Source organism: Gavialis gangeticus, unplaced genomic scaffold, assembly GCF_001723915.1.
Source record: "Gavialis gangeticus isolate Ggan-Ray unplaced genomic scaffold, GavGan_comp1, whole genome shotgun sequence".
NCBI classification, from domain to species: Eukaryota; Metazoa; Chordata; order Crocodylia; family Gavialidae; genus Gavialis; species Gavialis gangeticus.
In genome coordinates this window covers 53,229,213-53,245,846 of record NW_017729022.1, presented here as the reverse complement: position 1 = coordinate 53,245,846, position 16,634 = coordinate 53,229,213, and the positions used below count along the sequence as shown (strand labels likewise).

Genomic DNA, 16,634 nt, shown 5'->3' with positions numbered 1-16,634 from the left:
GGGTGGGGGGGGGGGGGGGCATCTATACAAGAAATCTCTACTTTTTGTTGACTTTTTGAGCTTTTTCCTTTTCCAGAAGCTTTCGTCATGAGACGGGCTTTCCCTTGTCTCCATAATCTAGTTTTTCCACAGAACAATAATCATAAGGTCTTCAAAGGCAAATCATATATTCATTTGCTTTCAAGTCCCTAGCAGCTCAGGTAATAATTTTCTGCTATGTCTGATTGCATTATCAAATCATCGACTGACTGTTAACTTCATGAACTGCTTCATGGCTTTCCTATCTGCTGTTGCTCATCCACCAGAAATCTTCCAACAGTCCTCTGACTACTGCAGGTATGCTGCAGAACAATTTTTGTCTAACGTTTACAGGAAGGACTGGCTTGCAAATGTGTTGTACATGGATTACTTTGGCATGAAAGGGAGCGAGAGAATCCCAACTTTCTCTGTAGGTTAGATAATTTAATCTAAGGAAGCTCATTTGACCCCTGATAACTAGATCTCTGGGAGGACCCTGACCTGAACTTCCTTTTACCACAGGCCAATGGAACAATGGTGCCTAAAATGGTACTCTGCATGGATAATGGAAAGATAAACTTTGGCACCATCCTTTCTTAGCAATGTGGTGTGAGATGCTACAATACTACATAGAATTTACCTCAATTCAGTTCTAAGCTAGGAATAAAGGGAATCACTTTACTGGGAAGCTAAACATAATTTTAACTAACATTCAGATCAGATGATGGAAATAGAAAAACATACTCACACCTGAGAGGATGGGGATAGATCCCAGGGTCTCTGAGCTCTTGTTAGTTGTTCAGTTTCCCTCAACTCAGGTCCATTATTCCTCTCCAGTCTTCCCCAGGTTTAGAATTACAGCTATACGGTCATTAATGACATGCATCTATCTACAGTTTGATTAGGTATATGTAGGGTGACTCTATATCCCAAGTGAGCTAGGACAGTCCTGGATTTCAGAGGCTGGTCCTGGCCAGTTGTTGGGAATTATAATGGGTATCCCAGAAATGCAGGGATGTGGGCCACAGTCTGGCTAGGAGCTGGACTGGTGCAGAGCGCCTTGCGAGTGGATATGCTGCTCGGCATGCAGCCCTGCTGCCCCCGTCGACTTGTGAGAGTGTGGGAGACAGGGCAGCGTCCCAGGTTTCCAGGATAATGTCCTGGATTTCTGGGTCAGCTTAAGTATATATTAATGAAAGGGATTGATCATGAAGCCCACCCTACTCTAGCTGAGTGAAGAATTTATGATCAGATGCATTCATTATTTAACAACAGTTTAACATGGATGGTCTTTCAGAGGTTATCAGTTATGTTTTGACTCTTGACAATTAGTGTAATTTCTTTCCATAATTGGCCTCAGTTACTTTGTTTGTCTTACTGTACTCAAACTAGTTTTGCAAGCCTGTCTTTATACAAGCTTACCTAGAGCTTTTGTTATTTAAGGCCCCTCTACATGTGCAGGTAAAGGCGTGATGGGATCTAATGCACAATTCACACAGTTGCACCTCCTGCCATGCCACATGTGTGTTGCATGTGGCATGGCAGGAGATGCAATTCACACATTAGATCCCATCATGCCTTATAGCTGGTGCAAGGGGAGCCCAGTCCCAGGCTCCCTCTGAACTGGCAAGAAGCAAGCTCTCATGGCTGGAAGCCACCTTAGCTCCCAGTTGTGGGGGCACCCCACACACTCCCAGAGCAGGGAGATCAGTGCAGTGGTGATCCTCCTGCCCCAGGGGTTTCATCTAGCCCTGGGTCTGGGAGATTGTAGTTACAGCCTATGGCTGCCAGGACCCAGCTGGCTCCCGGTGCCTGGAGGCGCACCGCAGAGACCCAGCATCTACAGCTGTGGGACATTGGGACCTGGCAGCTGTGAGGTGCTACCAGGACTTAGAGTCTACAGCTGCTGGAGCTGAGGGTCCCCAGCAGTTGCAAAACTCACAGACCTGGCTGGGCAAGGGGTATCGCTACAGTTGGGAGCCCACAGCTGACAGCTCCTAGCCACAGGGGAGACCCTGCTATATGTGCAAACTACACCTCAATAGCAACCAGCTATAAAGTTAATATACATTTTTGAGGTCTAACTTAATAGTTGGGTGGAGCTTTTTATTGTGTAATAAGTACTTTGTATTAGGGCTGTACGAGGCTTCAGACCATGCTTCGGATCTGGAGAAGCTTCGGACACTTCAGTGTCTGAAGCAGCATGTCTGGATCAAAGCACTGGCTTTGTTAGGCTTTCCTGGTCCAGAGCTCCGGATCAGATCACTGGCATCTGAAGCGGCTGGATCTGAAGCCAGATCAAATAGCTGCCTACTCGCACAGGCCTACTTTGTATATGTAGCTGGTCTCCAGGTCATTGAGTAATATCTGTAATGTGTAGAGAAGGCCCAAGTTACACGTTTACAGCAATAACGTAAATCCCTATCTTGATTCAACTGATGAAGTATACAAGATGGAGGCACTTGTGCCAAGGCCTCTGTGTTCTTTGTATTAGCCACAATAGAAGAATTTACCCTTTGCTATGGGATGAACTTGCTACAAGATTAGACTTTCAAAAAAACAAAGAAAGGAAATGGTGGGGGGGCAGGGAGGGTAGAGCAGAGAGACTTCATAATATGGGCAACATACCCTCTTCAGAGGTCTAAAAACGTTAACAGTTTAACTTTAAGATCATGATTGACAAGTTTTTGGATGGTAGGATTGGATAGCATAATTCTGCATGAACTTTTGCGTATATTTTTGTCCCTTGGAATGAACAAGGTACAAGGAAAAGATAGGGGAAAGCACTATCATGTTCCTCAGTGTTGTTTGTACCTAGCACTTCATGGGATGTTTCGACAGCTGGCCTGAGTCATCCTACTTCCACTGACTTCAGTGGAACTATGCCAGTTCTTATCAGCTGAGCAATGGGCCCTCTGCCTGCTTATCAACAGTGGATTCAGCTGCACTTGCTTAAGTGCGAGTGAAGGCTTGCTAAACATGTTGCCAGCACTGTCTCAGCTTGTTACCAAAGTGGCACTGAATGTAGTTTGGGACACCATCCAAGTGGGAAAAAAAACCCTACAATGTACCTCAGCTGTGAGGGCATATTCTTGTACTTAAATTCTGTACTTCCAGTTTATCTGGGATTACGTGAGAAGGAAAAGAAGCAACATTATCCAAATACTATGTTTTATATGAACAATGAATTCTACAGAAGGGAAACGGGTCCCCTTTGTTTGGCATTAAGCAAGAATATTTAAGACGTTAGCCTTTAGCTGATTTTCATCAGCCCAGTGGGTCCTTTGATTAAATGAATAACTAGCTAATCACAAGCTTCTTAGATCATGGGCCTGTCTCGCATTGAATTTCATCTGGAAGCATGTATTTGAAAGCTTACTTGTAAGGATGAATGGGCACCCAGGCAAGAGTTTTGTCTGAAGAGTGAATATGCCAGAAACAACAGGGAGAGTTCACTGGCCTCAGTCATGCATATTCTTTGATTGACAAGGGTTATCAGCAATAGGCCTCCTTAACCAGTCATCTTTAAAAGCATTTAATTACTGGTGCCTAAGAGAAAACACATTATACTGCATATACAGATATAGAAAAATGAAGCTTATAAATACATAAGGGGTGTACATCAGGATCTGGGGGAACACCTGTTCACCGGAGCACCCCAGGAGATGACAAGGTCCAACGGTCACGAACTCCTGCAAGACCATTTTACGCTTGGCGTAAGGAAAATCTTCTTTACCGTCCGAGCCCTTAAGGTATGGAACAGATTCCCCCTAGCAGTGCTGCAAGCACCTACTATGGACACTTTCAAGAAACATTTGAATGCTTATCTTGCTGGGATCCTTTGACCCTAGCTGACTTCCTGCCCCTTGGGCAGGGAGCTGGACCCAATGATCTTATGAGGTCCCTTCCAGCCCTAATGTCCATGAAATCTATGAAATCATTTCAAGGATCAACACAAACTGGCATCTAAATGAGAGGGGTTAGGGATATGCCTCCCTTGTGGGCAGGTTACCCCGTTACAGTCTACTACAGGTTTCTTTAGCCCCATCGGAAGCATCAAACACTGGCTACTGTCAGAGACAGGGCATTGGTCTAGATGGATGTATCAGACTATCAGTGTTGGCCTGAAGCTCCCCTCCGCCCTTAGGAAGTGTTGAGGAGGTGAGCCTGGTGAACAATTATGTGGGTTTTGCTGAGTCAGTGAGTCAGGTTCATCAAAGGGAGGTGGGATCCTCTCACTAGAAAGAGAGTTTAAGTTGCAATCTGAGCAGTGTGGAGAGGGAGCCCCAGAAGTAACCAACTTTGGAGAGATGGATTGAGGTGAAATTATTCTCCTACAGTTTATGAAACCCAGGAAAAGAGTAAGTATAGAGACTTCACAGTATGGATTACCATGGAGAACAGCTGAGAAAAGGCATCTACTCATAGGAGGTTTTAGAAACAGAATTGCTTTGCTATCTCTCCTTCTTTATATCTTTTTTGCAAAGGAAAATGGAAGAGAGATTAAAATATATGATGGAAGAACACCGGGGATAAGTGATGTGTATGAAGCAGCTGCAAGTCGAGGCTGCTTTAGCGGCAGCAGCGCATCTAGGAGCAGATGTTCTGGAGAGTTACCAACTTGAGGGCTCCTCTGAGAAAAGAATACCAGTGAAAACTAGCCCTTATGCACCCAAAATAGGTCTGCCTACCTTCTTAGAGGCCTGCCTTTGTCACCTTTGAGCTAGTAGTAGCTTATTTGGTGTGATGAGTCCTAGTTGGTATTTTTTTGGTTGAAGAGGATTGCCAAAAGCCAAGCAGAACTACGTTAAAACCAATAGCTGAAGGAAGTATGAAGCAGCTGATATAGCTAAGGGATTTTTTTTAGCTATATCAATTAAAAAAAGATAAGAATAGAAGTGGGTTTCCTGTGTAGTGATAATAGGCTATAGATTGTAGATTTAGGCACAACCCAAATACTAAATGAATACTGTGCCTCAGTTTGCAGTAATGATGATACTGAATATGGAGGCAGGCAGGATGTCTAATGAGAGAGAGCACAGAACTGGAAACTACTACCCCTGAGAGGGAACAAAACTCAGAGTTTAACATACTCAAATCCAAGAGATTCAAAATTCTGAAATAACTAACATGTGGAATCACAGGTCCAGAAGCAAGTATTTTTAATTCTGTGGTGTAGATCAATCTAGTTGGGATTGGTAATATATGACTGGCAAATAGCAAATGCAGTACTTGTATTTTTAAAAAGAGAAGGAAAAACATGACCAGGGCAGCTAAAGGACATGGGAAGTGATTTACCTGTGACTCCAGGGGAATGGAGTTGATGATTCAGGAAGTTTCCTCCAGTTTGATGGTCCTGAATAAAATTAATCACAATAACAAAGGAAAAAACAAAGTAGCTCTTTGAGACAAAAGAGGCTGCCCCAGTTGTGAGACACCTCGTCTATGCTTGGATGCTATACAATTGATGATAAGCATAATATGACAGTATTTTTCTTAACCTTTGGATTTCTCTCTTTCAAACAATACTGAGTCCAATCAAGAGCTGCTTCTGCATTACAGTTTGTTCTTAGGGCTTCTACATCAAAACTAGCTATGAATTAGCTGTAGGGCATCATGACATGTGAACAAATGCAACAGAGAGCTATGAATGTATCATTATTTCAGCAATAAAGTAGAACCCCCTTCAGAAAAGTTCTCTGAAGCGCTGTTCAGTACAGTAACAATGAGTAGGTGACTGCATGGATGGCTTACTTCAAGTTAGAACTTGCTGGCAAATTTTTTGTAATACTTTTAAAATGGAAAAAAGTGAACAAATCACATGTGGTTTTAATATGCATGATAGTAGAAATACCTAGTTTATAAGAGGGAGAGAAAGTACTAAAGTACTGTACATTTATGCAGCATCTGTCTTTCCTGTGCTACTGGATATGGCTCATACCACTGGTTCCAGGAAGCTCTAGATATCACAAAATGAATTCCTTAATCATTAACCCCCACTGCTTTCTGTCAGAATATGCTATGAAAGCTGCTGGCTAAAAACAGGGTATTGTTGATAATTCTTTTCACAAATGTGCCCTTAAGACTGGAATCTTAAAAGGGTCTGGTGTGAGCTGTCTTGAGACAACCCCAGGTTTAGCACAACTTGCCGTGAGGCCTTGGAAAAATTGTAGAGGTTAAGATTTTAAAAGTAGACAGGTGGAACTAAGCCACCCAGCCTCCACTGAAATGTGGAGCCTATGAAAGTAGGTCGGAGGGGCCTTCTGGGCCATCAAGGTGGGTCTCCTGTGTTTGCAGGCAAAAGAATCCCTCAAATCAGCCCTTCGTATCCTCACGCAGAGTCACAAGACTCAATACCTGAAACACCATGAACAGCTTCTAGCTTTCCTCAAATAAAAGCAGGGGAGGTGAGGGCACTGTCGCAGCCCTGTCACTGTAGTGATGGGGAAGTAGCTGGCTAATGTGTGCTACGGTGGAATAGTTTTGTTTGGGTAGCAGCCAGTCAGAACATGTGGATGTTGTTGATCAGTATTATCAATCTGAGCCAGTGGCAGGGATTGAGGGAGCTAACTGTATGTGTAATGTAAAGGGCATATTTTTGGAAGAGTTCAGACTATTGGTCTTGAGCTGTTGAGTGGTGAATGCCCCAGCTATAATCAGCCTGGAGTAAAGGACTTGTCTATGCTGAGATGTTCCCAAAATCTTTTGCAACTTGCATAGGAGGAGCACCTCCTAGCAAGGACCAATGAACAGGGCTAGCCCCTCCTATACTGCGAAACCTGCAGGCGCAGGGGGCCCCACAGCTAAGGGGCCCTCTGTGTCCAGCTGCTTGCTACCCCCCACACTGCCGATGATGCTGCCACCAGCTTTGCATCTGGCCACTGTCTCCCCCTGCCCCCAACACCGCTGGCTTCGGCTGCTACCCCTCCCCCCCACTGCTGCCACCAGCTTCTTCAGGGCAGGGGGCCCCAAAACTATTTCTTGCAGGGGGCCCCAAAAAGTTGTAGGCCAGCCCTGCCAATGAAGGTGGGTTTTGCCATCTATCACTATAGTTTGCTGAGTGATACAGTTGCCAAAATACCTGAGCAAGGTCCTCTACAGCTAGCACTGATACAGCCACACTGGCACTACAGCAACAATGGGAAATTTTCATATAGAGCTCAGTGTATATGCAGCCTTGGTCTGCTCCAGCTCCTTGAAACATGATAGTCCATAACAAAGTAATTGCACTTGGGGTTGGCACTGGGAGGGAGAAGATCAGGGGGGTTAATTTAGTTGAAGAGGTCCAGGATCCAATAGGGAAAAAATGAGATGCTTAAGAAGGTGATTTAATGTAAGAGGCAAAGGCTTAAGGATTAAGCTTCATGTGAAGGATGTGAGGATGAAGGTGGTTTAATCACTGAAAAGATCTTGAGAACCTGAGATAAAAGGCATCAAAGGCCAAAGTACAATTGTGAGCCTATTAAGACTAAAATGAAGACAAGGAAGGGAGCGCTTGTGTTAGCTGAAAGCTTAGTTCTTGTTTATTGACATTGCAGAGCAAGAGATGAAGGGCCCAGTTTTCCTATTCCTTTTTTGGAATGCTAGTAATTTCCATTGACTTTGGTGCCAGGAAGTACAGGTGTCATGAGACCTCTCTTCTTTTAACCTATGACAGACAGAAGTGGCCTGCAACTCAGAAGACCTGAGTTTTTCTCTGCTACGTGCCTTCTGTGGGATCTGGGACAGGTCATTTAGTCTCTATGTGCCTCATTGTCCCATCTGTAACAAAGGAGCAAGAACATTTCCATATTCCTTGAAGGTAATTTGGGGATCACTATAATGAAAACTGAGAGATGCTTGGATTCACCTACGGGTACGGTGGCTAGAGAGGAGTCTGAATAGTGCAGAAAGGAAGGTTTGAGAAGCTGAGGAATAATATATCAGATAGAAGTGGAGACCTTATAGAAGATTCTTGAATGTGGCAAATAGCACCTTTCTCTGGGAAAACTAATTTTGATAATCAAGCATTCAGAAATCATGATTTAGTTCCTAAAACTCAGGAGATTTAAACTATTCATACATACATGCATGTAGAACTTTTCTATATTCTATGATACACGTGTGTGTACACACGGATATGTACATGTATATGTATACCTAAGCGCACACCCACGTGTGTGTATGTATATATATGTATGTGTATATATATAATATTAGAAGTTGTTTTACTTATCTGTTGGTTGCAGTCATTTTAATTTAAAAACTTTTCTTAACTGTGGGAGTTAGACACTTGCTGTCATTGTTTTTCTTTGAATTAAAGATAAGATTCTCTTGCAGGAAATGTCTTTAAAGCTCATCTTCTGGAATTGAAAGAAAAAATAAGATAACTGTGAGAGCTGGCAACATTAGCCCCCTTCTCAGCCATGCTATTCAGTAAGGCTGTGCGAAGCTTCGGTAGCTGATTCAATTCGGAGGAGATTCAGCCTGATTTGGCAGCCAAATCTCTGAATCTGAATTGAAATGGGAGACTCCAAACCAAATCAGAAGCCTCTGAATTGATTCAGAGAGATTCAGAAGGCTTGCAGCAAACAGAAACTGAGAAGAGGGAGGGGGGTGATTTTTCCACATATGGAAAAGGCTGAGATTGGGGAAAGTCTGGTTTGATATTAACATCTGTAGGTGGCAGTGATTGTGATCTTTCCCTGAGTTCCCTTCCAATCACAGTGCTCTGGGGAAGGGACATAGAAACAACATATAAAGCTGTGTGTGAAGTGATCTGTGCATTTTGTGAGCTGTCTCTCTCTTGGAGCAGCAGTGTCTGAAAGGCTCTGGCTTGCTATCTAGTTTCTTGCTAGCTAGTCTCTCTTCTTGTAAGTTGTATCCAGTTCTTTCCTACTTACCCTGGCCTACAATCCCTATTGTTGTCCCTTTTGGTTCATTTCAACTTATTCTTCCCCCAAAATCCTCTTATTTGTTCTTTTTAGTCTGTCTTGATTCTTTTCCCCCACAAAAAGAAATCTGTGTTTTCCCTGACAGTGTGTTATCACTGTACAGGAAAACACACCACACACTTCCTCTCTTAAGAAGTGTGCTGGAAAGGCAGGTGCCAGGTCTTCTGGCAGGGGAGGGAGAGGGGGCAGAGGGAGAGCTGCAAGCCCCCCCCACCCCAGACATAGAGGCACCCTCTTTCCTGGCAGTGATGGAGTTGTCTTCTGCTAGTGGGAGCAAGGAGGTGGGAGCAGTGCCTGCACCACCACCATTAACACCACTAACCAGCAGCAGCATGACTGTCTTCACCCCAATTTCATTTTGTAGCATGAGCCTTCCAGTGTCAGAGCGGGAGCTGGATCTAGAAGCAGAGGAGCTGAGTGCCATAGCGATGGAAATTCTGGGGAAGGAGGGGGAATCTGAGTTTGTGCTCCACACCCCTCCAAGCTCACCTAGAGGCAGGTCTCCTTCTCTGGAAAGCACTTCAGAGGAGGTTCGGGGGCAGGTGGCTCAGCTTCTCCTGTTGTTGTGCCTCTGCCTGCTGAGGAGGGGGATAAGGCAGGATCCCCACCCTCAACCCAGAAGTGGGAGGTAGTGTAGTGTGGGATCATTCTGAGGTGGCAGATGATCCCAGGTATGCTACCTGCCACCACTGCTGAAGGCAGATCAGCCAGGGCAAGGAGGTGAAGCACTTCAACACTACAGCAATGCTGCTGCATCTCAGGAGGCAGTATCCCATTGCCTTTGTTCCTCCTCAGCCTGGCACCAGTGGGAGCATGCCCAAAAAGAAGTCCCCCTCTCGTTCCAAAGCCCCCGTCCCCAAGAAGCAGAGGGAGGCCACCCTGGACCAGTGCAGGAAAGGTTAGAGACAAAGGGTGGCGGGCCTATTCCCAAGGCGAGCGAGGTCACCCAGAGCATTGGGGAGATGCTTGCTCTGGAAGACCAGCCCTTCTCCTTTGTTGAGTGGCCAGGGTTCAGGTGGCTCATGGCGCTTGTGGCCCCATCCTATGACATGCCTGCATGCACCACCTTCAGTAGGATGGTGGTGCCTTCCGTGTATGAGGCATGCAGAGAGTACTTGAGGGGAGGAGCTGCAGAAGGCAGGTCCACAGGTAGCCTTGCAATTCACCTCAGACATCTGGAGCAGCCAGGGTGGAGATCATGGCTTGCCTACTTCTCCCTCATAGGGCACTATTGTAATCAGTTAGGGCATTGGTGGGCTCTCCTGACAGGCATGCCCGCACGAGGGGCTACCATCCCTGCTGCGTTCATCCCAGTCTGCCTTAACGCACACGTGATACAAGTTTTGCTTTCAACAGTTCGAGGTGCAGTTTCCCAGAAACCCCTGCACCTATCTCTTTGAAACTTGGAAGGGTTCATACCCTCAGAAGGGGCTACCATACTGGCTGTTTTCATCCAAATCTGCAAAATAATGATGAAATTATAGGTCTTTTAGTGATTTTCCCATTTATAGTCTATAGCTGAATCTCCAAATTGGCACCGAATCTCCTAATGTGAATCAACTGAAATGATTTGGGACAGTGATTTGAACCATTGAATCGAATCACTGTCCCTCCGAATCAGCCAAATTTGAATCTGAAGGGAGTACTTGCTGCTTCGCACAGGCCTACTATTTAATACGACTGGCTCTTCTCCAGTGCAGCAATGTGCTCCTTGGAAGTACTTTCGCAAGGTATGACAAACAGGGCCCAGAGAAGATGACCCCATCAGAGGCAACTATTCCAATGTTGTCTTTGACACAGTGGTAGAATTTTTACCAGAAACCCACCACAACACATCACTACCACATGGGGAGTGTCTACTATTTTATGTGGTAACAAATTGTTTTTCAGACTTGGGCTCTCTTTCCCCTTCCTTTCACCATTCACCAGAACTTCAAACTCCTTCCTACTTTGCATGTTAGTTCTGCCAGTTCCCCTTCCTTTTTCTGATCCCCTCATTCTCCACTTTTTCCTTCCCTTGTTATTTTATTGTGATACTAAAATCTCATCTGTTGTACAGTTACATGCTTGCACATAGATGCACAGATATACGCATGTTAAGATGACTGATTTTCTTTAAAAAAAACAAAGCTTAGCAAATAGGCATCGTGAGGGACCCGGAGATTGAATCTGGAACAACAACAGTGCGTGAGGGTGTTTTGGATCTCAGATCTTGTTTCATGCCCATTGCTCCTATCTAAAAATACATACCAGTTCTTTGACATTATCAATGGCAGGATTCTTGGAAACATCAGTATATTGCAAAAAAATTACCAAACGCAAATATGTTGAAGGCTGAATCCCCATCCTCTGAAATAAGACTTCATTGTAAGTGTGTAGTTTAAAGAGAGCTCTTTCTTTCTCCTCTCTCCTGAGAATTCTGGATTTCTACTGTTATTCCAGGATGGTTACCAGTCCACCCAGTTCATCCAAGTACCCTACCAATTATTTTTTGCTATGCTCTCAGTGTCACATGCTGCCATAGAGTGAAGACTTTCTTCTCTCTCCTAAGCCAGAGGTGGAGCTGCCAAAGTTCATAATACTTCACTAGTTCTCTGGTTTCTTTCCAGGTTGCCTATTATTCAAGGAGGAACATTTTCATTCTTGACACCAACCCTTGCTATGCTCTCCCTTCCTCATTGGAAATGCCCTGCCTGGACTCAGAATGCCAGCTTGGTAAATGCTTCTTCACCAGAGTTCACTGAGGTCTGGCAGACACGGATGCGAGAGGTAATCCCGCCTGATGTCACCAGAAGGGTAGCTCCAAAAGCATGAGAAATGACTATTCAAAGGCCCTTGAAGTGGTATGGGGGGAGACATCAGGCAAGAGACCTCTGCTGAGTAGCAAATAAAGGGCTATGTTCTAGCTAGATCCACAGAAGTACCTAGCGGTACATAAGCAATTAATCTTTGCATTGCTATTTAGTTGAGATTATCTGGTGAAAGTAATCATAGGTAGGAGGGTGAAATTATTATGTACTTAAATAGCATTTACCAAGAATGCAGACTACATGGAAAGAGTGTACCTCATGTGGGGAAGTGATACTCAGATAAAACAAAATCCTGGCTACCCACACCCTCATTAGCCTAATCTCCTCAGCATAAATAACAACCCATGAGCTGAAGCTGCCTAGTCTACTGATTCCTTGTCTGTTGACTTCAAGGCTATTTGAACCTGTCTGGTGTTTCTCTACCGGTTCTGGTAGTCAAAGTTTTTATTGTTCTGTGTTCAGCCTTTCAGAATCTGCCTGAGAATATATTTGCTCCTTATGCAGAGAGATGGAATGGTTTTCAGGGTCTTTCATCCCTTTGCAAATTCAACTAGAAGACAATAATAACTTTCTATGTTCAGTTGAAGACTTTATCCACAGGGAGTCCTAACAGCACTGTCTTTTCCCACAATCATAGTGCCTCACTTGGCGAGCCATCACTTAGGGTAATAAGCACAACTTTCATAAGAGTTTGCATGATCAGGTTGGGTGGTCATCCATTCTAGTTCCTTATGAAGTGTTTTGGCAAAAGTTGTGCGAAAGCCTTGGGCTAGAACAGTGGAGTTTCTGAAGTTCAGGACTGGGGGGCACTGGACTAGTTGGCTCAGGGCAGCTCAACCTAGCATCTGACACTTGGTCAGTGCCAGTAGGAATAATTAGCAATTAATAACTATTTCCTTTTTTGTGAATGCTAAAATACACTAAACGTACTCAGAATATTTTACAAAGGGCTGATGGATTGGCTTGTTTTTTGCCCTTTGTCTTGCAATCAAACACCCCAAAGTAGCTGGCATATTGGAAAAGCAGGTAAACGCATACCAGTAAGTGAAATGGGGAGCGAGTGGCCTTGCCTTTCCACAAGTATGACTCTCAGAAGGCAGTGGAAGGACCCGCACATTTTTTGCTTCACTGGGAATTGGCTCTGGCTCCTGAACTGTTATTAAACCAATTTCTGTAGAATGCACTACCTCAAATGGAAACCCTTTAAATCTCCCCCCCCTCATTCTCTCTATCCATCTTTTCAGGTACAGGGAGCCATCATGGTAGCTTCTTGTTTCCAAATCCTTGTTGGATTTTCTGGCCTGATTGGATTTCTGATGCGGTTCATTGGCCCTTTGACAATTGCCCCAACCATCACCTTGGTTGCGCTGCCTCTCTTTGAATCTGCAGGGCAGGAGGCAGGAGAACACTGGGGCATAGCAGTCATGTAAGTGTCACCTTGCCTGGACAAAGCAGGATGTTGGTGTATGGGATAAAATAGCTTAAATCTGAAACTGACTCAAAGGTTACAGTGCGGTGAGGAAAGGCCTTTGCATTCCACACGATCTCGTGTTTGTTAAATGCTGAAAGGGTTGCGAGTGCTGTGGAAGACACTGAGATTTCACCGCCTTAAACAAATAGAGAGACAGAAAAAAGATTTGAGTGTTAAAACTCTGTTGTTTCTAAGAAGTTTTTAAAAAAAGTCTCCATTTTGGAGGGTTCTTTGAGTGAATCTGATATCTTTTATTAGACCGACTTAAGTAGTTGGGGAAAAAAAAATTAAGGAAGCTTTCGGGTTCAAAACCCTTCATCAGGCTAAGTATGTTACAGCAGTTGGTGTGTGCTCTTCCTGGATGGAATGAAAAGTAAAGAAGCCAGAGGGGCATCTTCAATACACAAGCTCTTCTGGCAGGCGGTCTCTGGGGGGAGAGAGAGAGAGTGTGTGTGTGTGTGTGTGTATCACACACACAGCCTATGTTAAAAGAATACTCCTAAGTCACGGCCAAATGAATATTGCCTATGTATTGTTATGCAGTCTTTCATAAGTGACCGTAATATTTTCTGCACAGATAACCTTAATTCTGGCATTTCCTAACTTTTGAGTGCTTAACTTTGCCACCTAAAGAATATTTTAAACATGTGTTTGAGCCTGTGTGTGATATCTGTGATATTTAACAAAGCAAATTGAAAGCATAGAAATTCCATCCTGGCATAATATTGACACCTATGTGACTCATCAGCAGGGTTGAATCCAGCACACAAACCTCTGCAACTTGAGCATGAGTTAAAGGAGTAAAATGCAACAGCGGTAGGTGGTTGTCCTCTATGTGCACCGGTGTTAGAAGGTAATAAAACACTGGCCAATAGATTTCATAGATGTTTGCTGACAGCAGAGGCATGCTGAGACTAAGGGATTTTATGCATCTTAAGCTTATGCATCTCTGTTTCAGTTAGTCCAGTTGTTCCCAACCTCAGGTCATGACCCAAATCAGGGTTGCAGGGGTCTGCCCATTGCCTCGCCCATCCTGCTTGGGGGGCTCTTCTGGCACGTGGTCTGTGTGGCTCTCACTGCTGCTGCCCCCTGCGATCCCGGCACAGGCTTTGCTGGTGCCACCGGGCATGAGTGAGTCGGTGGCGGGGGTCGCAACCCGGATTTAGGGTTGTAATAAAAAAAGGTTGGGAGCCACTGAGTTAGTCTATAAGGTGCATCTCTATCTTGCCTTCTAAGGAATCACTTATTCCATTTCAGGCTCTGGAACTGGGAATGTGCTTTAGCAGGAACAGATTTTTCTGTCCGTCCAGCCCATCCCAAATCTATATCTTTCCCACATCTGGCTCTTTCTCAGCCCCATTTTCCATGCTGACCCTTTCTCAGTCTCCATTGCTTGAGCTTTTCATGCTAGTCCCAATGTCCAGCCAGTCCTAGTTTCCCTTAATTGGCTCATTGTCTGAGGCCCAATCTGCACCCCCTGCCTCCCCCACTCCCAGTCCAGTATCCTTGCCCAGTCAGTCCCAGTTTTTCCTTTCAGCTCTTCATCTAATGAGTCTAATCCCCAGTCCCCTCCAATCTCAGTGCCCCACCACCACTCAGCTGGCTCCCAGTCTTTCCTTCATTAATCCCCCATCTCAGTTTCCCCTTAAGATCTCAGATCTAATCCCTCCTCCTAGCAAATCCTAAACTCAGTTTCCTCCCTTTTCCCTTTCAGTCTCATCATCGGATTCCTTTCCTCATTCTGCACATTTTCCTCTACCCTGCTTTGGCTTTTATCTTTTTGTTAGAAAGTTTCTTCCTTCATCCTTCCCAGTAAAGGGGGTTATTGAGAGTTCAGGACAAATAGATAGCAGAACCAAGAGAGTTTATGGTTCTGCTATCTAGCTACCCCACAGTGTAGGACACCTGGGATGAATGGTTAGTGGGAAGGTCCAGCCTTGTCCCTTTATCACTGAGCTGGGATGTGCTCAGTTACTCTGTAGAGATGGTGCATGTATAATCTCATCAGAAGATCTGGAACCTTGAGCCATGTTCATGATTTTCAGAGACTGTAGCAGCTAACATCAAAGAAGTTCCCAGGGAACACGAGAGCTGTGATTTTTCTCAAGTCTTATTGCTTAGCCAGATTTGGATAGATTTTCATGGGTGTGACAAAAGAGATATTGTTGACTTAAAGTTCACCCCTTATCAAAGTCTATGTAAACTAACTTTGTTCAAAGCAGTACAATGGACCTTCCCTAAACGTTCTTGGAAACAGCTGAACTGTTTTTGCTGAATTCTTCCTGATGTGTTCAGCCTGAGGCAGACATTTTACTTGTGGAAACTTCAGACTGAAAGGTTGAAGTTTTCCCAATTTATAAGCAACTGAAAATAGAATTTTATTTTGGAAAGTATCAGGTAACTTGAATAACTGGAACTGCTACCACCCCAGCTTATAATACTGTCCTTCAAATGACTCATAAATCTGCTGTACAAAAGAAATAAATCAAAAGGGTGGCTGTGTTCAGCTCTGTTGTCTTAGAAATAGGAAAAAGGAAATTTGTGTCTCTTAGAGCTTTTAATGTCTAACCAGTTATTCAGTGCTTTGATTTATGACCTTGACTCTCTATTCCAGCTTGCCCTTAAAAAGAGTTGCCTTATATGCTTCCTTGCTTACTTGAAACGTTTTATCTGCAAATTGTGTCACCTTTTAACTCTCAGAAAAGTCCAGTGTTTCACTACATCAATATACTTTGTAGTGCTTAGAATTAAATTAAATTCAATCAACTCATCACTTGATCCTATTTGAAATAATCCCTTAATCTTTTTCAAATTAAGTTTGGGGACAAAAAAAGCCCTATGTGGTTCTCAGAAGGTTTAACCTAACACTCAGTAGCAGGAAGTCATCTTATAATGATCCAATTATTCAGTGTCCATTTGATTAATATCTTAATTCTGTCATTCATATTGAACTGAGAAAGCAGTGCAACCAAAGTTGTATGCTCTGTTAAAGAACTCTCTTGATAAGCCTAGCAGTGTAGGTGGCATGGCAAGAAACACCTCTAATAGGACACATTTAATACTAACTAGATCTAACCCTAAAGTTGGGAAATCAAACTTGAATCATTCTCTCCAATGGAAAACAGGAACGGGACAAACCATACAGACCACTGACTCTCATCCCTGTGTACCTTTAAAATAAAAACTTGCATTAGTATTATTAGACCCTCTGGTAGTCAAGTCAAGATTGGGGTCTATTTCTTACAATGGGAATCAAAATGCTGAGTTTTCTTTTAAGAACAGTTTTCTATACAGCTTGTCTGGGCACAACCACTTTCTCATTTTCCTTTTTTTCCTATTTAATGCCACTTGCAACCTCCTGACACCTGCATCAGATTCAGTGGTTCATTATATATCATTATT

General features: G+C 43.9%; 1 protein-coding gene across 1 annotated transcript in view; it reads left to right on the top strand.

Moving 5' to 3' along the window:
- The window catches only part of LOC109295869 (solute carrier family 23 member 1-like), a 38,761-nt gene that overhangs the window by 8,215 nt on the left and 13,912 nt on the right, over positions 1 to 16,634 (top strand). The window contains exons 4-5 of the mRNA XM_019514974.1: positions 11,561 to 11,720; positions 13,006 to 13,187. Of these exons, the coding sequence (XP_019370519.1) occupies positions 11,561 to 11,720; positions 13,006 to 13,187 (342 nt within the window). The remainder of the gene's footprint in view (positions 1 to 11,560; positions 11,721 to 13,005; positions 13,188 to 16,634) is intronic.